The sequence below is a fragment of the Schistocerca cancellata genome, chromosome 6 (assembly GCF_023864275.1).
Source record: "Schistocerca cancellata isolate TAMUIC-IGC-003103 chromosome 6, iqSchCanc2.1, whole genome shotgun sequence".
Classification (NCBI taxonomy): Eukaryota; Metazoa; Arthropoda; class Insecta; order Orthoptera; family Acrididae; genus Schistocerca; species Schistocerca cancellata.
Genome location: NC_064631.1, coordinates 54,666,056 through 54,690,159, shown reverse-complemented (window position 1 = coordinate 54,690,159; position 24,104 = coordinate 54,666,056). Strand labels below are relative to the sequence as shown.

The window sequence follows — 24,104 nt, the reverse complement described above, 5'->3', positions numbered from 1 at the left end:
AGGTAAGAAAAATAAGGGAGGTGGCACTACAGACTCAAGTCATAGATAACTTCGAATGTTTTTTCTTGAATGTGTATTTGGTCCATAATACAACACAGTAAGAGTGATGTCATGAGAAAGTGTCACTACTGTGAACTTTGGGGTAGGAATGCGGAGAACCTAATGTTTTGGGCTAGTTACGACGGCCGACATCGTATTCAAGTTTGTGTCGGAATGGTACCTCCCCTATGTTTTTTAGCTCAATGCATTTATACCTGCTTGGTTAATCTCAGTGATATCTCCTTGTGACGTCACTCTGACGTGCCCTTCCTGAGTTTCAACCCTTCAGTATATTTATCGACTTTCCAGGCCGTATCCCAAATAGTATCTGGTGCTTTCATTGTGTAGAAACGTAGTTGTTTCATGAAAATGCGTCGTTTGCGGATGTACTAATCGATACGATCGTAATCCAAAATTTATGGGCTAACAAAGAACATGTACGTGTTTTGCAAACGTGAACATTATAAATATTGTGCATACTACAGGCATCAAAAACAGTTTTCCATCACCTCGATTCCGAGAGTTTCGGAACCTGTACAGTAAACTGGAATAGAGATCAACATAAACATCATTTCCTCCATTCCGAACAACATCGCTTTGGTTCACTTCGAGACGCCTGGACACTTCCCTTGTTGAGAGCCCTTCCTGGCACAAAGTAACAACGCGGACGCGATAGAATCGTGGTACTGGCCGTCTAGGCATGGTTCATCTACAGACAACAAGAGCTGTGTTCCTCCTTCCTGTTGGAATGACTAGAACTGATCCGCTGTCGGACCCTGTCCGTCTAAGAGGTGCTGCTCATGCATGGTTGTTCACATCTTTAAGCAGGTTTAGTGACATCTCTGAACAGTGAAAGGGACTGTCACTGTCATACAATATCCACAGTCAACGTCTGTCTTCAGGAGTTGTGGGAACCGGGCTGATGCAATTTTTTTTTTTAATGTGTGTAGTTGGAAGCAGAAAATGTAACGAACAATAAGCAGTACCAGTAAGCAAGCAAGCATTGCTTTCTCTGAGTTCCAGCCTCATTTGCTATCGATGTAAATATAGTAAATGGGAAATAAATCGATTACAAAAGCATTCTTTTCACACCACGTACTTCTCTTCTTGATTACTCGAGATACATCAACAAAAAACAAGTTGCGACAACGAGGCCATATGTGATGTATCACTAGGGTAAATAAGCATTAAAGGACAAAAAAACGTTCGAAATTGCCTTCCTTACACTAAGTTTTTCATGAAAGCACCGTAATTTTTAATATTAAAAGAAGGTGTTGCGTGCACACGACAGAAATAGGTGAATAAGAAGAAATCGTAAACAGTCTGCTAATGCTTTGGATAAATTAAGATGCTTCAAACCAACGTACAGTGTAAGTTTGTAGCGCCATCTCTCTTCTTTTTTTTACTTCCATGCGCCGCTAGGCACAGTATTGTCGTATTGTCGGTGACGTCTCCACTATTCTTACTTCTTATGTCAGTGCTAAGTGTAATAAAACTTAGAAGGAGTGACCCTGGCTTTAACCATTCGTGAAGGTAGAAGTGTTCTACACTGGAATATTTGTTGTTAACTGTAAAGCACCATCTTAGGCACATAAGAGAAATTTCATTTTTGAAGTTAAATGGATGTAAGAAGATTACTCTAAATATTTATGAAACTAGTTTTTGACTTAGCAAGATCCATAATCATTATATGTATAACAGACTGGGGCAGCATATAATTCGTGGAAGACTTTACATCTACATCTACATGGATACTCTGCAAATTGCACTTAGGTGCCAGACAGAGGGTTCATCGAACCACCTTCACAATAATTCCCTATTATTCCACTTTCGGACAGAGCGAGAAAAATAACGAACCCTTATATCTTTCCGTGCGAGCTCTGATATCCTTTCTTTTATTATGATAATCGGTTTTCCCTGTGTGTGTGGCATCAGCAATACATTTTCCCATTTGGAGGAAAAGTGTGGTGATAGATATTTCGTCAGAATATCCCGACGCACCGAGAAACGCCTTTGTTTTAATGATGTCCACCACAAACCCTGTATCATGTCAGCGACACTCTGTCCCCTATTTCTCGATAGTAGAAATCGTGCTGCCGTTCTATGAACTTTCTCGAAGTGCACCGTTAATCTGGTAAGGGTCTCACACCGGGCAGAAGTACTACAAAAGAGGGCGCAAAAGCGTAGTGCAGGCAGTCTTTTTAGTAGATTTGTTGCATCTTCTAAGTATTCTGCCAATACAACATAGCCTTTCGTTCGTATCCCGCAAAACATCTTCTATGTGTTCTTTCCAATTTAAGTTGTTCGCAGTTGTAATTCCTAGGTATCTAGCTGAATTCACGGCCTTTAGATCTGAGTGACTTATCGTGTAACCGAGGTTTAACGGATTTCTTTTAGCTCTCATGTGGACGGCCTCACACTTTTCATTATTTGCGGTCAGTTGATAATTTTCGCACCATAGAGATATCTTTTCTTAATCGTTTTGCAATTTGTTTTTCTGTTCTGAAGAGTTAACTAGATGATAAAAGAGAGCATCACCGGCAAACAACCTGTACAGCTGTTCAGATTGTCTCCTAAACAGTTTATGTAGATATGGTACAGCAGAGGGCCTACAACACTATCTTGGGGAATGCCAGAAATCACTTCGGTTTTACTCGATGACTTTCCGTCAGTTACTACGAAATGTGATGTCTCTGACAGGAAATCACGAATCTAATCGCATATCTGGTACGATATTCCATAAGCACGCAATCTCATTACAGACCGTTTGTGATGTACGGTGTCAAAAGCCTTCTGGAAATCTGCAATTTCAACACGGTCGTAATACACTCCTGGAAATGGAAAAAAGAACACATTGACACCGGTGTGTCAGACCCACGATACTTGCTCCGGACACTGCGAGGGGGCTGTACAAGCAATGATCACACGCACGGCACAGCGGACACACCAGGAACCGCGGTGTTGGCCGTCGAATGGCGCTAGCTGCGCAGCATTTGTGCACCGCCGCCGTCAGTGTCAGCCAGTTTGCCGTGGCATACGGAGCTCCATCGCAGTCTTTAACAATGGTAGCATGCCGCGACAGCGTGGACGTGAACCGTATGTGCAGTTGACGGACTTTGAGCGAGGGCGTATAGTGGGCATGCGGGAGGCCGGGTGGACGTACCGCCGAATTGCTCAACACGTGGGGCGTGAGGTCTCCACAGTACATCGATGTTGTCGCCAGTGGTCGGCGGAAGGTGCACGTGCCCGTCGACCTGGGACCGGACCGCAGCGACGCACGGATGCACGCCAAGACCGTAGGATTCTACGCAGTGCCGTAGGGGACCGCACCGCCACTTCCCAGCAAATTAGAGACACTGTTGCTCCTGGGGTATCGGCGAGGATCATTCGCAACCGTCTCCATGAAGCTGGGCTATGGTCCCGCACACCGTTAGGCCGTCTTCCGCTCACGCCCCAACATCGTGCAGCCCGCCTCCAGTGGTGTCGCGACAGGCGTGAATGGAGGGACGAATGGAGACGTGTCGTCTTCAGCGATGAGAGTCGCTTCTGCCTTGGTGCCAATGATGGTCGTATGCGTGTTTGGCGCCGTGCAGGTGAGCGCCACAATCAGGACTGCATACGACCGAGGCACACAGGGCCAACACCCGGTATCATGGTGTGGGGAGCGATCTCCTACACTGGCCGTACACCACTGGTGATCGTCGAGGGGACACTGAATAGTGCACGGTAGATCCAAACCGTCATCGAACCCATCGTTCTACCATTCCTAGATCGGCAAGGGAACTTGCTGTTCCAACAGGACAATGCACGTCCGCATGTATCCCGTGCCACCCAACGTGCTCTAGAAGGTGTAAGTCAACTACCCTGGCCAGCAAGATCTCCGAATCTGTCCCCCATTGAGCATGTTTGGGACTGGATGAAACATCGTCTCACGCGGTCTGCACGTCCAGCACGAACGCTGGTCCAACTGAGGCGCCAGGTGGAAATGGCATGGCAAGCCGTTCCACAGGACTACATCCAGCATCTCTACGATCGTCTCCATGGGAGAATAGCAGCCTGCATTGCTGCGAAAGGTGGATATACACTGTACTAGTGCCGACATTGTGCATGCTCTGTTGCCTGTGTCTATGTGCCTGTGGTTCTGTCAGTGTGATCATGTGATGTATCTGACCCCAGGAATGTGTCAATTAAGTTTCCCCTTCCTGGGACAATGAATTCACGGTGTTCTTATTTCAATTTCCAGGAGTTTATTTCTCTTGCCATCACTGGACAATTTAACTTGCAAATCGCATTCACTCCGCGCACGAACACCGAATTTATATGTGAAAAATCACCGTCGCACACAGACGAGCCCATGATCTCCCTGCACCGCCTAGAAACTATTTCTACGTAAAGAATTTCATGGAGCGCAGCAGCATCTTGAGACCAACGTATAAGGTGGATGAACTTCATCAAGTAAGTGGAACTGTCCATATGGTGTGACTGATGAAAAGTTAAAGCTATAGCGGCAAATCATGCAGTTATGTCACTCAGTATTAAAGATGAATAATTGCATCTTGACATCAGAACAGAATTTTATCTTTGGACATTGAGTGTAATTATTCGTCATGCTTGACAATGATGCTATCACTAAAAATTCAAGTTCCTACGAAAGAGCTTCTTTAAAGGTTAAATCTGTTACCCAGCAGTACCAGTTTGGCCAACGGCCTAGCCGCAGTGGTAACATGGGTTCCTGTCAGATCACAGAAGTTAAGCGCTGTCGGGCTGGGCTAGCACTTCGATGGGTGACCGTCCATTCTGCCCAGCGCTGTTGAGTAGTGTAGTGCACTCACCCCTTCTGTGGCAAACTGAGGAGCCGCTCGATTGAGAAGTAGCCGGCTCCGCTCACGAAAACTGACATACGGCCGGGAGAGCGGTATGCTGACGACATGCCCCTCCATATCCGCATCCAGTGACGGATATGGGCTGAGGAAGACACGGCGGCCGGTCGGTACCGATGGGTCTACATGCCAGTTCGGAATAAGTTAAATTTTTTTAGTTTTATCAGTACCAGTTAGTGAACTATTGATTCAAGAGCTGAAACATCCAGCTACTTCGAACTTTATAATTTTCTCCGCATTAAATGGCATGCTCAGTGCGAGTGCATACTGTGTAGTCCGAACTCATTAGATCACACACACCACTTGCTATTAAAACCACTTGACCGTGCCCATTACCAGCACTTTCTTATAAATACATACAGTTCAATAGCCAAATAACAAATTAAACAGAAACACACATCCTGTTGTGTACATAGTTCCGCGTAGTCAGCGCGTACACAACTTTCCCACTAGAGCGCGCCCCACTAAGCACAACAGCGCAGGTGCAGTGCTCGTCCATCTCCGCACTACGAGATGGCGCTGCCTTAGAGACGGCCCAAATTCTGCTTCCGTCGATCCGTGTATTAATATGTAACGCAGCCAATGAGATTGCTGCTAACGTAGAACCTTTTCTCCTCACGGATCACACTCATGCAGTGATACATGAACGCGCGAGGTGTTATAATGAGTGTACAGACCTCCGATTAGTCAGTCTGCATTTGTCTGCACCAGTCTGTACCAGTCTGCATTAGTCTGTAGCAGTCTATAGACAAGTTTCAGGCTGTACCTAAGTAGAATATCATATTCCTATATGTAGCCATGAAGATAACTGTATAGACACTTTGTCAAGTATCAGAGACATGTGAGAATAAGATTAACGTGCCAAGACCAAAGGAACTTCAGATTGTCAATTGTAAACAGCATCCAGAATCAAGTTACGTAATGTCCATGCTTTTATTATTTTAATAAATGTGTGTGAAAAGTAATCAAGTTCTGTTTAAAGTTGGTCACCGTCAATCTGCTACTCTAAGCATGCAAGTGGCATTTCTATCGTCTGACCTAACGGCAGAAGATAACCACGCCATGATAAGACCACGAGACATATTGCTGACACTCGCCTACTTCGTTAGAGCGACAAGTCAAATAATCTGATGGTGTGTGTACCGAAGGTGTTACGGTACGCACACCACAAATCCACACATATTTCGGTAAAGGCAGAGAGATAACGTACATAGACTATTACAGTGAGAGCTGGCCTGCGATAATTCTTGATCGTTTCAATTAATTTTACTGTGGATATCTGGTAAAATTTGATTATATGGAAAAGCACTCTTTTGCCACTTGTTTGAGCACATTAGATATGAAAATTCTGCAAATCAATGCAGTCAGGTAAACAAGTACTTATAAAAGGTAACATAAGCTGTTGCTACGGAAGGAATGTGGTGTCACCTCCAGACACCACACTTACTAGGTGGTAGCCTTTAAATCGGCCGCGGTCCGTTAGTATACGTCGGACCCGCGTGTTGCCACTATCAGTGATTGCAGACCGAGCGCCGCCACACGGCCGGTCTAGAGAGACTTCCTACCCCTGCCCAGTTGCACAACCGACTTTGCTAGCGATGGTTCACTGACAAAATACGCTCTCGTTTGCCGAGACGATAGTTAGCATAGCCTTCAGCTACGTCATTTGCTACGACCTAGCAAGGCGCCAGTACCAGTTACTATTGATACTGTAATCATGTACCATCAAGAGCGACGCTCATCATTTATGGATTAAAGTTAAGTATTCCACCAGCTACGTTCGTTTTTCTAAAGTATAATTTCCTTGTCCTGTTCCAGACCTCATGCCAGCCTGCGTGAACTAAAACGCGTGCTTTTCGGCTTCCTCTAGTACCTGGTGTTGGCTCTCCTGCCAACCCACAACAAAGAACATGTTGGTATACTATGCTACTTTCCTCCTCAAAATCCCACAAGCATTGTACAGTAAGAATTGTTGTAGGTCAGAGGCTCCACCAGACAATGATGGTCCTGCACTCACGTTCTGTTGTTCGTTCTTCTCGCCAAAACGTCATAGATAATAAATTGCCTGGTTTTCAAACTAAAAACATGGGAGATTTTGGAACTGTGCACAAAGTAGTCCCATGGAGAAATTATCGGTATGTTTGATCGTTAGGAGACCGCTATGTGTAACTGTACACAGATAATGGGTGTTTCCAAAAATGTTTACGCATTGAAACTCATTTTACAAGACAGGCTGAAAGTTAACGAGAATTCATCATTGTACAGGATATGTAAAAGATATGGTTAATACAACCTTCATAGCATTATCGCTCTATATATATTTATTGTAACGTTTAATTACAGCAACTTTCATAGAATCATAGCACTATTCAGATTTGTGAAAATATTTAATTACTAAATTCTTTATAGGATCACAGCCCTATTAAAATTTACCGTTTGATTTGCACTCATTAAAAATGTGACATTATATTTTACATGTCTGAAAAACTCTCTACGAGAAAAGCTGATTTTTGTAACTATTTGTAATCCAGCTTTAATATGCTCAACAGAAGTTCTGTGTGTTACAGCAATCAATTTGTGAGAGATCGAGTATGAGCAGTATGAGCATTTGGTCCTGGAATACTCATTACAGGCCACAACATTTTTTCCAAATGTGGCACATTATTTCCTGTGTTATAATTGTTGCAGTCTACCAGTCTATCAATATCCTCCTGATACCTGACGGCAGTTGTCATAAATTTATTTGAAACAGATTTTATGTACCTGTTAAACAGATGATAGTGAACGGGAAACCAGAAAATTTTAGAATTTTTTAAAAAATATCATCATGTTCAGAAATGTCGATTACAGTGGGCGCTCGGTCTCGGCCACATATAAGAAAGCTTAAGAAACAAGGTGAAAGACGTAAGAAAAGTACTTTATTTGTACTTTATTTAACAAAATACAGTCATATTAGGCAGATATTACTTGAGTCATACTCCTATTATGAATTTAAAGAAAAGAACGTAAACTATTAGAATTTAATTTCTGATGATACACACAGAAACATTTGTTCTGTGATGTCAGAGGAAATCTGAACAGCCTCTGCCTTTATTTTAGTTTTCCTCATGAAGCTAGTGATCTAACACTGCATGCTGTTTTTCAACTCCGTTATTTATGGCAAATTGGCTACAGTATCAGAGCGTGATTGTGTGGGCAGTAGTCTTCGCCTTTGAGGAGTAGTCCTCCTGTTCTTCATCACAATGCTGTTCCTCTTGGTCACTTAACAAATGCCCTGCAATTCTTAATTTGAAATCAAGATACTGCAGGATACCTTTCTTTTGCTCATCATTCACAGATCTATGAAGTGAAAAATAGTATCTATGATCCACTTACTGGTGCTGATGCAAATCCTGTACAACCTCATGATCCTGTCAATCATGTCTGTGTTATCCATATTTTTATTGTAGTAGCTGATTACATTTGGACTGGGAGCATGACTGTATCCGCCATTTTTCTTCGACCGCCTTTTACACTGACTGACTGGGTGCTTCCCAATCTTGCTCGATGCCGCTGTTGCTGGTTTTGGTATTACCGTTTCACAACAGAAATTAATCTTCTCTTACTGTCTGGCCAACAGAACCACATCCATGATTTGCAAGAATCTTGTCTGCTGTTAGATGGACTGCTCTGGGTATTCATAGCTTCATTATTGTTCCAGAAAATTATGGTATTAACATAACATATACTTCGCTTACAAAAGATAATAATGTTGTATCATACACTGAAGAGCCAAACAAACTGGTACACCTGCCTAATATCGTGTATAGCCGCCATGCGCACGCAGAGATCCCGCAACATGACACGGCATGGACTCGACTAATGTCTGAAGTAGTGCTGGAGGGAATAGACACCATGAACCTGCACGGCTGGGAACTCTTCTGAAGAACACGTTTCAAGGAATTCCGGAAATGCTCAACAATGTTCATGCGTGGGGAGTTTGGTGGCCAGCGGAACTCAGAAGAATGTTCCTATAGCCACTCTGTAGCAATTGTGGGATGTCGCATTGTCCTGCTGGAATTGACCAAGCCCATCGGAAGGCACAATTTACACGAATGAATGCAGGTGATCAGACAGGATGGTTACGTACGTGTCACCTGCCAGGCTCGCATCTAGATGTATCAGGGGTCCTATATTACTGCAACTGCACACGCTCCACACCATTACAGAGCCTCTTTCATCTTCAACAGGCCCCTGCTGACATGCAGGATCGATGGATTCGTGAGGTTGTCCCCATACCTGTACATGTCCATCCGCTCGATACGACACTTTCCGACCAGACATGTTTCCAGTCATAAACAGTCCAATGTCAGTATTGATGGACCCAAACGAAGTGTAAAGCTCTTTGTCGTGCAGTCATCAAGGGTATACGAGTGGGCCTTCAGCTTCGAAAGCCCATATCGATGATGTTCCGTTGAATGATACGCACGGGGACGCTTGTTCATGGTCTGGCATTGAAATCTGCAACAGTTTGCGGAAGCGATCCACTTCTTTCACGATGAACGATTCTTTGCACTCTTCGTTGATCTCGTTCTTTCAGGATCTTTTTCCGGCCGCAGCGATGTCGGAGATTCGTTGTTTTACCGGATTCGTGATATTCACGGCACACTCGTGAAATGGCCGTACGGGAAATTCTCCACTTCATCGCTACCTCGGAGATGATGTGTCCCATCGCTCGTGCGCAAACACCACGTTCAAACTCACTCAAGTCTCGAAAATCTGCCGTTGTAGAAGCAGTAGCCGATCTAACAACTGCTCCAGACACTTGTTGTCTTATATAGACGTTGTCGACCGCAGCGCCGTGTTCTGCCTGTTTACATTGAATTTGAATTGAATATTGTGTTTCACTATGTATGCCTATACCAGATTCTTTAGTCCTTCAGTGTATAATGAAATTCAGGAACAGTAGCAACAAGAAATGCATAAGAAATTAGCGAAGATATCCACGACCGAAGCGAAGGGAGCAGTGTTCGAAAACGTGCCCGTAAGCCCCGGCGCCCATTGCAGTGGACATCAGTATTTTGTGAACAAAATTAAAGAAAAATGCAGTACTATCAAAATTTGCTTCACTGCATAGGCATATAAACAACGCATACAGACATTGTTACAATAAGTACATATTTTTATTAAAGAAGTTTACAAAAACATACATTAACGAAGGAGTGTCAGCTGCCACGTTAACACGTCGTAAGGAAAGCTGCTGTTTTGTGTGATGGGGTCGCAGTGACCGTTTGTCCCGCCAGCTGACTGTACAATACCACCCATTCAAGTGGAGAAAGGGTATTGCGAGGTCAAAAACAGAATCTTTTGTAACAGGACACTAAACACTATGTCCATTACAATGGACATCAGGTCTTAAGACAATATAATAAATCAATACTTTACCTGTAGTTGATGCATGCTGAAAATATTGTCTTGCACCACCATGTGCTAAGCTTAATTCCCTTCCGCAAAAGAACGAAAAGCTTTATGTTTGTTATTTATTACTGATCCCACCCAAAAATAAGTTTTTCCCAAATGGGGCAGATACACCCACATGTAGCGAGCCATCTTCTTTGGTAGCTGCGTCGAGGGATCCTGGTCATCACTTCAGTTAAACAGGTGTACCGAATACGGTACAAACTGCTCACTGAATTGAGATCAAGTTACCCGTGTACACGCTACCGAAGCAGAAGACGGAAGTTTCCTCACAGAAGCTTCAAGCTTGCCAATGTGATAAAGAGAGAACTCAGAGGTGATAAACAGGAAATATCGATTGTTGATTTGGGAACGATAATATTTGAATGATACGGAAATTTTAGCGTAAGTAAACAAATGAATAAAACGTCATAAAACACGAGGCAAAACATTGTCAAATGCGTCAGATACGTGAGATGGGTAAAATATGGGAGACCTGTCGAAAATTGTGGTGTGCGTACTGTAAGACCTTCAGTACACCCACCATCAGATTATTTGACTTGTCGCTCCAACGAAGTAGGCGAGTGTCAGCAATATGTCTCGTGGTCTTATCGTGGCGTGTTTATCTTCTGCCGTTAGGTCAGACAATAGAAATGCCACTTGCACGCTTAGAGTAGCAGACCCACTTTAAACATAACTTGATTAATTTTCACACACATTTATTAAAATAATAACAAGCATAAAAATTACTTAACTTGGTTCTGGATGCTATTTACAATTGACAATCGGAAATTCCTTTGGTATTGGTACGTTAATCTTATTCTCACGTATCTCTGATACTTGAAAAAGTGTCTATACATTTATTTTCATGGCTATGTACAGGAATATGGTAATCTTATTAGGCGCAGACTGAAACTTGACTATAGACTGGTACAGACAAATGTAGAACTCGTACAGACTGGTACAGTCTAATGCAGACTGGTACAGACTGGTGCAGACAAATGCAGACTGACTAATCGGAGGTCTGTAGACTCGTTATAATACCTCACGGGTTAATATATCACTGCGTGAGTGTGATCCGTGAGGAGAACAGGTTCTACATTAGCAGCAATCTCATTGGCTGTGTTACATATTAATACGCTGATCGGCGGAAGCAGAATTTGGTCCGTCTCTATGGCAGCGCCATCTCATAGTGCGGAGACGGACGAGCGCTGTGTCTGTGCTGTTGTGCTTAGCGGGGCGCACTCTAGTGGGAAAGTTGTGTGCACACTGACTATGCGGAACTATGTACAAAACAAAAATATGGCAGATAGAAGAAAACGAGGGTAAAATATGGGAAACCTTGTAACATGTGGCAGGCTTGTAAGCCTTGGAAGATAACGCTAGCACTTAAAATAACAATACCCATTACTGGCGACGACGTTAACTGTGCTGACAGGAATGACAACATAAGAGCAAGGTATAGTGGTGATTAAAGGAAGGTCATGGCGTCTACGCACTCATTAACCTTGCAACCTGTGTGAATGGTGCACAGCTTCATCTCTATGCACACGAGTGAGTAACATCTGCGCATGCTTACAGCGGGACAGCGGGGTCATAAATGGTTGCAGTGCACACATGGCAACAACGCATTAATGCTAGAGTGGAAGACAACCAAGGCAGAAGGAAGCAGGTATGTCTGCTTCTTTTGTTTATGAATACATTAAGAAACGTAACAGCAGGTTTTGAACTCACCCAATGATTAGTTCACGGCTGGTGAAAGGAGCGTTCGTGACATTGTTTATGGGTTTACAAGAAGAGGAAATTAAATTCTCTGTTTTCGAATGTATCACGGTTGTTTGATGGATTAACAGTAAAAACCAGCTGTAACGTCAATGGTGGATTTTTTCCAAATATATGGGTAGTGGCTGCACTCTAATTGATCTGCATTATCAATACAGAATCGGCCATACAACACTGTGTAAAATATTAAGGAAAGTTGATAAAGCAATGTGGAAAGTATTGCACAAAGAGTGCATAGCGAAATTCACAGAAAAAAAGGTGGCTGAAAAATGCCAGGGCAATTGAGAAGCGAGCTATGTGATCTGGACGATGAAATCTTATCAACCTGAGAAGGAAGTTGAAAGAACAGTAGAAGAAATGTTTTCGCTTATTACTTTATAGACAGTGTGGGAAAAGTACCATGGCAAGATAAATAGTCATAGTGACATTGAATCAGTTTATTCCCAGACATGAAAGACTATTGAATTTATATCACTATTCAAATTTGTGCGGTTATGTATTTTGTGGCAGATATAAAACAGTGCACTGATTACATTGAACCGACTGACGTAAGAGACTTTATTTTAAACTGTTTTTGTTAGTTGAAGATTTTGCTCATTCCAGTGAAAGGACTCTCGCCAGGGAGCAAAGCTTTTGCTTCTTAGCCTATTTCAAGCTTTAAATGGCCACATTCGAGCAAAAGCGCCATCTCTAGAACACAAACACAAAACAGTTGAATTGTAATGTATTCCTATATCATTTATCTCTTGATTCTGTTTCTTAAAGAACCCTCAAAAAACTTTACGCCCACTAGAAATCGTGCTGCTCTCTTCTTCATCTTATCGTGTTACTTCTTGGGAGATGTGTCCCACATTTTACGGTACTTTTTCACCGCTTCAATGACCAATTCCACGTCCAAACCTGCTGCATCCATGACAGGCGTTGGCGGGTGTTTCTGGGGTTTCGAACGCGTTTGCACCGCCCCATTCACCTACAGTACAACGACTGTCGCTTCGCGGCAGCCAGTGAGATCAGTTTATTCCCGTGATGTATGTAGCTCAGTCGTTTCAGACGCACTACTGAAACGCGCGAGGAGATTACTCTGCGAACTCGTCATGTGCGTCGCGCATGAAGCCATCTTTCTGCCCTATACTTTTGGTCAAATTACATTTGCGCACACAGTATATTCCTGCTGTGGCGAGCGGCAGGCGTATACCCTTTGAAGCGCTCAAATTCGTGAACCTTTCTTGTTAGTTTAAGAACTGTGCCGATATCGTGTCTTCTGACTACTGTGCTGATGCGACCTGCGACAGTTTTCGCGAATGGGAGGAAAAGGTTTCCTTAAGTTGATTCTCTTTTTCACTAGGATTTCCAGATGTTGCCGACCTTGTTTAGGTTTTCACTGGTATCTGAATCTAACCTCTGATGATGTCTCCAGCACTGGAAGGCAAAATGCTAGGCAGAGAAATATGCCTAGTACTGTGGCCCAGTGCCCATAAAACGAAAATCGCCGAAAACGGAGATGCGTTCGTGCATTTGTAGCTAGTAGGAATAATTTCTAGAGACTGAAAAATTAAGTGCACTTTCTTATTCCAGATGAATTCATCAGGAGGGCGGAGAAGAAGAGAGACTGGTTCTTGGAGCAGGACCGCTACACCTCGGACGAGAGCAAGAGGCCACCGGACAACCACTACGCCGACGACTTGTTCGGAGTGGCGGGCTCCTTCAAGAAGCTCTCAGTGGACTGATGCTGTCACAGTTCATTTTGTAGATTCTGTCACCTGTGGACAGTAAACTGTGGTACACAGGGTGAACCGGGAATCCACCAACAAAATTTCAGAGTTTGCTTTGTCATAATTCTTGAGTCTTTTGGTACAGCGGACACATGGTCCCCGGTGCTGCGTTACTGAGTACTAACATTGATGTTTTCCTGCTGTTGGGACCTTCAGTGTGACGACTGCTTTGATACAGCACTCCCTCTAGTCTGTCCTGAGCAACCTCTTCATCTCTCCATACGTACAGCAAATTACGTCCATCTGGACTTGGTTACACTATTGTCAAGTATTGGTCCCCCTATGTAGTTATATACCCCCTCCCACACGCTCCACATACACACATAAAAAAACTTCCTTCCATTACGAAATTGACGATCCCTTGATTATAACTGTGGACGTGTCATTTCAACCGAACCATTCCTTTAGTGGAGCTGTGCACTTACATTAATTATTCAACACACCCATCAAACCCAAAGCATTCACACTTCAATAGTCCTGGTCTCTTCTTGTCTGAATATTTAAGCGTCCACATTTCACTTCCGTACAATACTACACTCCAGACAAATACCCTCAGACGGAAAACTTAAATTATTTATATCCGTTGTTAACTAATTTATTTTCTTCACAAATGCTTTTCTTTAACTGACAATTCGTATTTCATGTTCTCCCTACTTCGGCCAACGTCAGTTATTTCACTGCCCAAGTAACAAAAGGTATCTACTACTTTCTCAATCTCATTTTCTAATTTAATTCCCTCAGCTAGCGAAATATAATTTCCTGAAGTTTAATTCCCTTTCCAAATTTCTCAGTATCCAGACTGTGTTATATCTATGACAGCAGCCCTGTTTCACTCCTTCCTGAACTACCGCTTTCCTTTCATGTCTTTTGATTCTCAGAACTGCATTCTGGTTTCTGTACAAGTTCTACATATTTCGCTACCTGCAATCTCTTCCTTCTGCCTTCACACCTTCCTAGCCAACATCGTCAAAAATTTTTCTCTAAATCTATAAACACTATAAAAATGGCTTTGCCTTCACCTAATCTATTTGCTAAGATAAATCGTAGGATCAAAATCGCTACATATGATTCTACATTTTTAGAGAATCCAAACGGATCTTCCCCAAGGTGCGGTTCTACCCTATTCTGCAAATCATTCGTGTCAGTATTTACTAACCATGACTTGTTAAACAGATGGCTCCCTATTATTCGTCCCTGTCAGCACCTGCCTCCTGTAAAATAGAAATTGTTACAGTTTGGATATCCAGCCATCCTCCCCCTTTTGCTTTGTACCACCATTGCACTGAAAATATTTGGTAATTGAGTTAATAAAGCACGTAAGTCATAATTACATTATTATTCTGTAACCAGCCACTGAAGAACACGGGTTCTTAATAGCAAAATACTTGGGAAATGTCCTTCAACAAGTTCTGAAATATTGTCAGTGGTTCGGATTCACCTAGTTATGTCATACAGGTGTTCTTCCATAGGGAATAGGTCAATAAAACTTCCACTACCTCACTGAATGTTCCCTGTAAACCTTCTGTGTGTCTCAAATATGAATCTTGTGTGAAAGTGAAGAAATAATAATAAGATGTTCCCTATCCTCGATCTTACGCATTTTCTCCTATTACACTTCCTTCTTCATTAACTTTAATAAAATCAGCCTCGAAACGAAAGAAGACAAGCTTCAAGATGTTGCGTTCAGAGTTATCGCAGTCATCGTCACTGGTCGTCTGGAACTGTTCCTACTTTACGTTGCTTAAGTGCGTTGAAGATCTGTTTCTAGCAGTGGTAGAAGCATATTGACTCAAAAACTGTCCACTCTTCCTGCCATCATGGATTAGTCCTAGTAAACACGAGAAATACTCGTTTGAAAGGACCTTTCTCTCTCTCTCTCTCTCTCTCTCTCTCTCTCTCACACACACACACACACATACGCAGTCCCACTCATTTCAAAGAGTTTTTTGTTCTAGTAAGTAGAGATTTACTTCTGCAGGAAACCGAGCATATACTACAACATACACAAAATGTTAGATTACTTTAATCAACTGTGAACAAAATAAAATACCTAGTTTTGGAAATACTCCATGCCGGCAGGACTGAGACACGTATTTGTTAATGTCGCTGACGGTATAACTTATCACTTCATACAGTATAGGACGGTAGACATCTGTTAATGTATACTCGATTATTAACCTCGATGTACAATCCCGGCTTGTGGCGCGACTCTCACTGCTGGTTCTGAAGTAACAAGATGGCTGTCGTCGTAATCGATGATCGCAGAGTGGTCCGAGTGGCATTATGCCCTGACGCAAGCAATCTTCCACAAGCGGCGGCGTATGGAAACCTTCGAAGCAGTGTCTACGCTTACGTCTCTCATTCGTTGCTGCGTCAGGCAGCGAGTGCCCTTACTTGCGGTTTCGTAGTGAGGTACAAACTTTGACGAGAAACCAACTCTATTCACACACTTTCACTTTAAATTTCCTCGTATACTATCATTCTTTTACCATCACTTACAGATTTTTTACTTGCAAACTTAGTAATCGTAACTAAATTGAATATATTAATTTAGGTATATAAACTGAACTGTTTAAATACATATAATTTAGATAATAAGTCGATTAACATTGCTTGGAATAAAATGACATGTAAAAAAGAGGAATAATGGTAGCAGCAGGAATCGAACCCCAGCTGATAAGTTGCCAGTCGGTGAGTTTCACAGCTGGGTTACGGCACCGACACGCTAACAGCTGCTCAGAAATTCCTCACACTCTATGCACATACCTTTACAGTAAATTTTCCCTTTCCCTACAGCCCACTGAAGGGAAATATTCCCGGAAGTTGAAAGGGTCATCTTCCTGCTTCTACTCACGTAGTTTGAGCCAAATCGGTGAGCCCCACTGTACTATTTTAATCAGAGTAGTATAACTGATTTAATGTTGTTCGATTTTTCGGATAATGTTGTTTTGGTTTGTGAATAACCTCTCACTGTCTGTTTCTGTGTCTTCAATGAGTGTGCAGCTACGGTTTCTCTGGTGTTCTAATAAATGATATTATGTTGTCAGTTCGTTATTTTATAAGAGATTTCGATTTGCCCTTCAGACCTTCCATTTGTTTCCGTTTAATACTCTCTAGTTTACTCGTTTTATTTCCTGAATGCGTGTGTCTGTGACACGCGATTTATGATACAGCTCCCTCAGTATTCTGCAGTACAATTCAAAAATTATTTAGTGTCTCTTGGTTTTGAGGCCCATAACAAAATAAACTTTACCTTATTTTCCATTTGGCTAAAGTGACCAACCATTCTGCTTTAGAAGATTAGTTATTTACTGAGGGTAGACAGGCATGCCACTTGTCACTGATAAATTCGACTATTTACCTGTTTCTCATATGGGTAATGTTGAGCTTCCACTGGCTTTTACACATTTTGTATACAAGTTCACAGTTGCTTTAAGGGCACAACAATCAGGGAAACAAGCCTCAACAGGTTTTTGGGGCTTCTTCACAAGAGATAAATAATATCTTCTTTGTACAAAGTAGATGTCTCTGACCTGTTAATTACGAAGACATCATGAGGACTACAACGTATCCCTCGTCCTCGATATTGTGTACTGGAGTGCTCTCTCTTAGTAAGATCGATGAACCTATGCACTGTTCAGGTGCTGCATTCGATATCATTTTAAAACTAGATCCTGATATATTGAATAATAGTAACTACCTGTAATAGAACTATATCAGCTTCTGAGTCAGTGATGAACTGTTGTAGAGGTGCGATTTTTAATTGAGATTTGATTCTATTAATATTCAGTGTGAGTGTTTCATAAGCTTCAGTCATAGTCACAGAGAAACTCAGTCAATAATGCTTACTAGAAGATTGTTCTCTCATTCCATTTTCATCTGAATATCAGACTGGGATTCTTTACCTTGAGGCACGATACTGATGTCTTTGGAATCCTTGTTTTTGTTTTTCTTCTGTACTACATTGGTCAGCCAGATCATTATTACCACCCACCTTGCTAGGTGGTCCACTTTAGGCATGTATAACAGTGGCGACGCATCGTGACATGAAAGCAGTGAGGCCTTGGTAAGTCGCTGGAGGGAGTTGGCACCACATCTGAACACACAGATCACCTACAACAAAACAAATAAACACCATCCGAACAGACTTTGAAGTTTCAACGGGACTTACCTGCTGCTGTGTCCATCTCCAGCCACTAGGTGTCACCAGATTCACAAGTCACCTAATTCCGGTAAATTCTGGAGAGGGAGGGGATGATGAGCTCTGACGCCATGTTCTGTCACATCCCAGAGGTGCCCGATCAGGTTCAGACCTGGTGAGCTGGGGGCAAGCACAACAAGTGGATCTCATTATTCTGTTTCACGAACAACCCCATCACACTCCTGGCCTTGTAACAAGACGCATCATGTTGCAAAATTCGACAGTCGTCGGTGATCATGATAGTCATAATGAGGTGTAGATGGTCTGAAACCAGTGTTTAATCCTCCTTGGACGTAATAGTGCCTTGTACGAACTCCACTGGACTCATGGATGTTCACGTAAATGTTACCCAGAGCATAATGGAGCCGCCAACAGCTTGACTTCATCCCACAGTACAGGTGTCAAGAAGCCATTCCTCTAGAAGACGATGGACTGGCCTGCTGCCATCGGCACGGTTAAGGAAGTGTCGAGATCCATCAGTTGCGGAGACCCATTGTGCACTGCACTATGTATTCAGACATAATTGTACTCTGTCCAGCAATAAATGGTTCAAATGGCTGTAAGCACTATGAGACTTAACATCTGAGGTTATCATTCCCCTAGACTTAGAACTACTTAAACCTAACGAACCTAAGGACATCACACACATCCATGCCCGAGGCGGGATTCGAACCTGCGACCGTAGCAGCAGCGCAGTTTCAGACTGGATTGCCTAGAACCGCTCAGCCACAGCGCCCAACATTAAAGTCTGATATTAGTTTCACCACACTTCACTACCTGTCTTATTTTATCAGTCTGCCCAGCCTATGACGTCCGATATGTGTAATGAGGAGTGGCCACCACACCCCACGACGTCTGCACTTGGTCTCACCTGGGTTTCACCATGTGGTGAAGACGCTCATCAGAGCATCCTCGAACACCCGACAAGTCGTGCAGTTTCCGAAATGCTCATGCCAAGCATCTGGGCCATCTCAATTTGCCCTCGGTTAAACTCAGATAGATCATGCGTCTTCCCCATTCTACAAATGGACAGCTCACTCTCTGATACTGCATGCATCGTGCGTATGTCTGACCAGCAGTCATCCCTCACCAGGTGTTCCTGCTATCGTCTGGATGTGTTTATATCGACAGTTATTCAGCGGTCATAATGTTCTGGCTTATCAGTGTATACCCTGTGTGCCAGTCAAGAATTTCTCAGAAGATGGTCAATACCAGAACCAGAAATGTTCTTTGAATCACAGATGTACCTTCCGCTGTAGGCAGACTGCTACCGTTTTCCCATTCATTCCCTGCTTGTTTGTAGTAACGAAGTCCTTTGTCGTGTTTGTTTTGTGCCTGGGACGGGAACTCTTCTATTTGTGCACAAGCACTAATTGCTTTGTATTGCTTATCTAGAGCTCGTACTTACTGTTGTGCTAGCCCGCCCGGTTGGCCGTGCGGTCTAACGCACGGCTTTCCGGGCGGGAAGGAGCGCCTGGTCCCCGGCACGAATCCGCCCGGAGGATTTGTGTCGAAGTCCCGTGAACCGGCCAGTCTGTGGATGGTTTTTAGGCGGTTTTCCATCTGCCCCGGCGAATGCGGGCTGGTTCCCCTTATTCAGCCTCAGTTGCACTATGATGGCGATTGCTGCGCAAACAAGTTCTCTACGTACGCGTACACCACCATTACTCTACGACGCAAACATAGGGGTTACACTCGTCTGGTGTGAGACGTTCCCTGGGAGGTCCACCGGGGGCCGAACCGCACAATAACCCTGGGTTCGGTGTGGGGCGGCGGAGGGGTGAAGTGGATTGCGGTAGCCGTCGTGGGGTTGTGGACCACTGCGGCTGCGGCGGGGACGGAACCTCTCCGTCGTTTCTAGGTCCCCGGTTAACATACAATACAATATATACAATACCGTTGTGCTTGTTTTGGAAATTGAAAATTTGTGGTAAGGACTAGGCTACGAACAACTTAATCTTACTTAAACTAACTTACGCTAAGTACAACACGCACACCCATGCCCGAGGGAGGACTCGAACATCTAACGGGGGGAGCCGCACAAACCGTGACAAGGCGCCCCTGACCGCCCGGCTACCTCGAGCGGCCGTGCTTGTTTTGTTTTGATGATTTGTTGCTACACGTACTGCACCTAATAGGCCTCTACGTGTTGTGGGTCGACAGCTGCCTACACGTTCGTTTGTGAGACTTCCTACACTGTTGCCTCGACAGCTTGTACTCTATTCTCCGAAACGTTCGTGTCAATTACTATCTTCGGACTCTCTTTGTGAATGATCTGCTCTAAATCGGGTACGTCTTCGTCCATGCTGCTCCCATTGCTCTTTCGAAGCCTCTTTTCTTTAGTAAATGCACTTCTGGGATGAGGGGTGGCTTTTTTAAATTCGGTTTAGAGGGTAACGGAGGAAAACCTACAGCTGGTAATTTTGGCTCCTGTTGTAACACCAAGCTACAGATTGACCCTCCTGTCTTCGTCGAGCGGTTCTCCATCAAGAGTTCAGCTCGCGTCAGTTTCCTGGGTTGCTCTAACGAGTTATTTTTAAAAAGAGAATCCCTTTTGAGCAATTCGTTCTTTGATGTCCACTTCAATACAGGTTAACCATGTTCCTACCTGTCGTCTGTAAGTATCAAGCACCCTGTATCCACAAAGAATTATATGAGAGGGAATATTCTGCATGATGTGTATTCCATCCGACCTGACGCCGCTATAACACTGCAATTTATGTTGACTAGACCAACGTTCGCTACAGATGTGTTTCGCTTCTACATACCTGGTTAAAAGCTCTTTTGAATAACAATTTCCAACCTCAGGGGGCAGAGAAAACATACATACATTTTTTGCATTCTATGTCAGCATTTGAAATTATGGCAGTGCACATCAAATCAGCATGGCGACGAAATTCATTTTCCCCTCCATTTTTGAGCAGAATCCATACGATCAACACTGGGTTCGAGAGCTTCACTAAAAAACAGCAGAGTTCCATGACACTTGTGGCAGATTAAAACTGTGTGCCGGACCGATACTCGAACTCGGGAACTTTGTCTTTAGCGGGCAAGTGCTCTACCATCTGAGCTACCCAAGCACGACTCACTCTCAGTCCTCACAGCTTTACTTCTGCCAGAAGTTTTAATCTGCCAAGAAGTTTCATATCAGCTCACACTCAACTGCAGAGTGAAAATATCATTCCATGTTGTAGATAGCGGTGTGAACTTGATCTGATGTGACTTCCATAGCCGGCCGAAGTGGCCGTGCGCCCTCCGAGACTGTTTTGTAGTTCTTTTTGAGGTCTACAATTTAGTACTAACTCAAATGATTTTACCCTAATAGTTTAGACGTCTAGCGCAGTGGCAGGCCACTTTTTTGGCCTGATTTACAATTGCTGCCAGTGCATATTGCTTATGTAACCTAAATTAGCTAAATATATACTAAAATACAGTCAATGAATATATGTGAAACTTAAAAACACAAGTATGTAAATCGCATAGGTGAACAAACTTTGGTAAGAGAACACCGCTTAACTTACTTTATGATATTTTCTTTGAAAGTCATACTGAAGAATTTAAGATATCACGGCCGAAGTAGGAAGGCAAAATACTTTGATACAGGTAACTTGTATCATCTGAAAGACGATGATTAATTACTATGATTTAATTAAAACGTTAATAAAAATGTATCAGTAACTTCGTTGATAATTTGTATTGACAAAATGTGATTCGAGATGTGTATCCTATCAACCAGTAGCGATCATTGGATATGCATATCAGCGACAATGGGTTCAGATTCTATTTTGACTTTTTTATAGCGATTTTCGTTTTTCTATGTCCCCTTGTCATCGTGATTCAGTTAGGTCATTGTATGTTTTGCAAACTAAACCGTCTCTCTGTGATGGCACCCGAAGTCTAATTTGGCCCTCTGATTCATACTGAGAAGCGGCCCTCAGTGTTATTTGAAATTGTGCGAATGATTGATGAAATATTTTCGGTTAATCAGAGAGCCGTGCCATGCTGTTATTATCATGTTTCGACCTATACCCTAGTCGTCATCTTCAGGCGAAGTGTCGGGTCCATGTCCGGTTTGTTTCATTACAGCCTCTGGGAATCTGCGAACCATCGGGTATAAAAGAACGAACTTATAATAAAGAAGTGCCGTTAAGCGGACGACAACAGGCAACCTCCTCAGCACTCCCTTACGGAAGGCTGACGCTAGAGCGTATACTGGTCTACTCATCGACGAGGAACGCTTCAGATATTGATAACAAAGCTTTGAGTAGTAATAATTTATTAATGACAGTCAATTTGTAGCAAAAGAATGAAAAGTACAGTGTCAAAACGCGTGATTAGTGTGTCTACCTAGCTCTTTGTTCCTTCTTCCACGTGAAATTTTCTAAGCGTAACACTTCTAACCGATGTTTGGTCGTTTCTTCTTGGACCGTATTCAACAAATTAATCTGACGTTAAACATAAATAAAAAGAGCCCCCTACTGCAGAAAATAGTTGCTGTTATCGAGGAGGCTTGCTAGCTCGCAGCAAATACCCTGCCCTCACAGAGGGCGATGTAGGGTAACATTAGTACGAACGTGGCAGTAGTCTAACGTTGACTTGCACTGGTCTTTCCTTAACGCTGGCCTAGTCCTGTGTCCAGTGAACGATAACTACGATCACTTGCACAGTGCCCAGTTGGGATCTTCTTGGCAGCGATTGTACAGGATGAAAATTATTGAACCTCATGAAATAAAATCGTCACAGCTTCTGATTGGTTTGCGTTAGGACGTCTAAACTGCACGGATTGCATTTGGATGGGTTCTTCAATAAGCCAAACTGGGGCATTTGGGGGACTGAGAATCCGCATTACGCGATCGAAAGTCTCTTCATCCTCAACAGGTGATTGTGTGGTGAGCAATGTCCAGTCAAGGAATAATTCGTGCATTATTCCTTGATGGCACAGTGACTGCCGACGATAAGTGAAGATTTTGGAGGATGATTTCATCCCCATTCTATCAAGTGACCCTTATTTCGGCAAGGTGTAGTTCATGCAAGACGGAGGTAGACCCCACCGAATCAGGGGAGTGTTTGTTGTCGTGGAGGAGAACTTAGCGAACGGCGGGCAGGCCCTGGGGTACCCAGGGCCCACTGCCAAGGGCCTCGATTGGCTGCCAGATTCTCCATATATTAAAGACAAAGTTTACAACAATAACCCCAAAACCATTGCTGAGCTTAAAACAGTCATTCGTGAGGTCATCGACAGAATGGATGTTCCGACACTTCAGTGGGTCGTGGAGAATTTCGCTATTCATCTGCGCCACATAATCGCCAATTTTGACAGGTATGTCGAACATGTCATAACCTAAATCCGAATACCTATAGTGACGTTTACATGTTCGATAAAGTGTGTGCACACCATAGTTTGTAACTAATTTATGTTTTTTACATATAATTCAATAGTTGTCACCCTGCATACACAATCCTGCCTCGAATTATCGAGTGATCCAGTTTGAAACTGTTGATGATGCTCTGTTGATACTGTCGGTTATAATGATTGAGAGGATCCGTATTCGCTTATTTCAACGTTTAGCAGATGTATGTGCACTTAGGACTGTCTGAGTGACGTATGGCGGAAGCTTAAAAATAAGTCTTGTCCGTTTGCTCTGAAACGTCCCCTTAGAACAATTTCTGAATTACTGTGCTGATAAACCTCTTACATTATTTGCTTTTCAAGCAGCTGAGCAAAACTGAACGTACTCAAACATTCACTAAAGTGACACACAATATTTTTAGCGCAACGCAATCTGACTTTCAAAAATCCCTACAAAAGAATGGCCCTGACTAACATTAACCTATACCTTTCACAAATCACTTACCTCACAAAAATCTTCGTTACTCAAGCTACAGCAATACAGCGAGCGCCACTATTGCCAGCTAAATAACAGATTCAAACTACGGAAGGCACTAACTACTAGTAGGCATAGTAGTTAATAGAGAACAAACAATGTATTTAAC

At 43.1% G+C, this 24,104-nt stretch overlaps 1 protein-coding gene across 1 annotated transcript in view; it reads left to right on the top strand.

Moving 5' to 3' along the window:
- The window catches only part of LOC126191562 (retinol-binding protein pinta-like), a 142,636-nt gene extending 127,137 nt beyond the window's left edge, over positions 1–15,499 (top strand). Inside the window, exon 7 of the mRNA XM_049932478.1 lies at positions 13,713–15,499. Coding sequence (XP_049788435.1) covers positions 13,713–13,864 — 152 coding nt within the window. The 3' untranslated portion in view covers positions 13,865–15,499. The remainder of the gene's footprint in view (positions 1–13,712) is intronic.
- Positions 15,500–24,104: the final 8,605 nt, after the last annotated feature.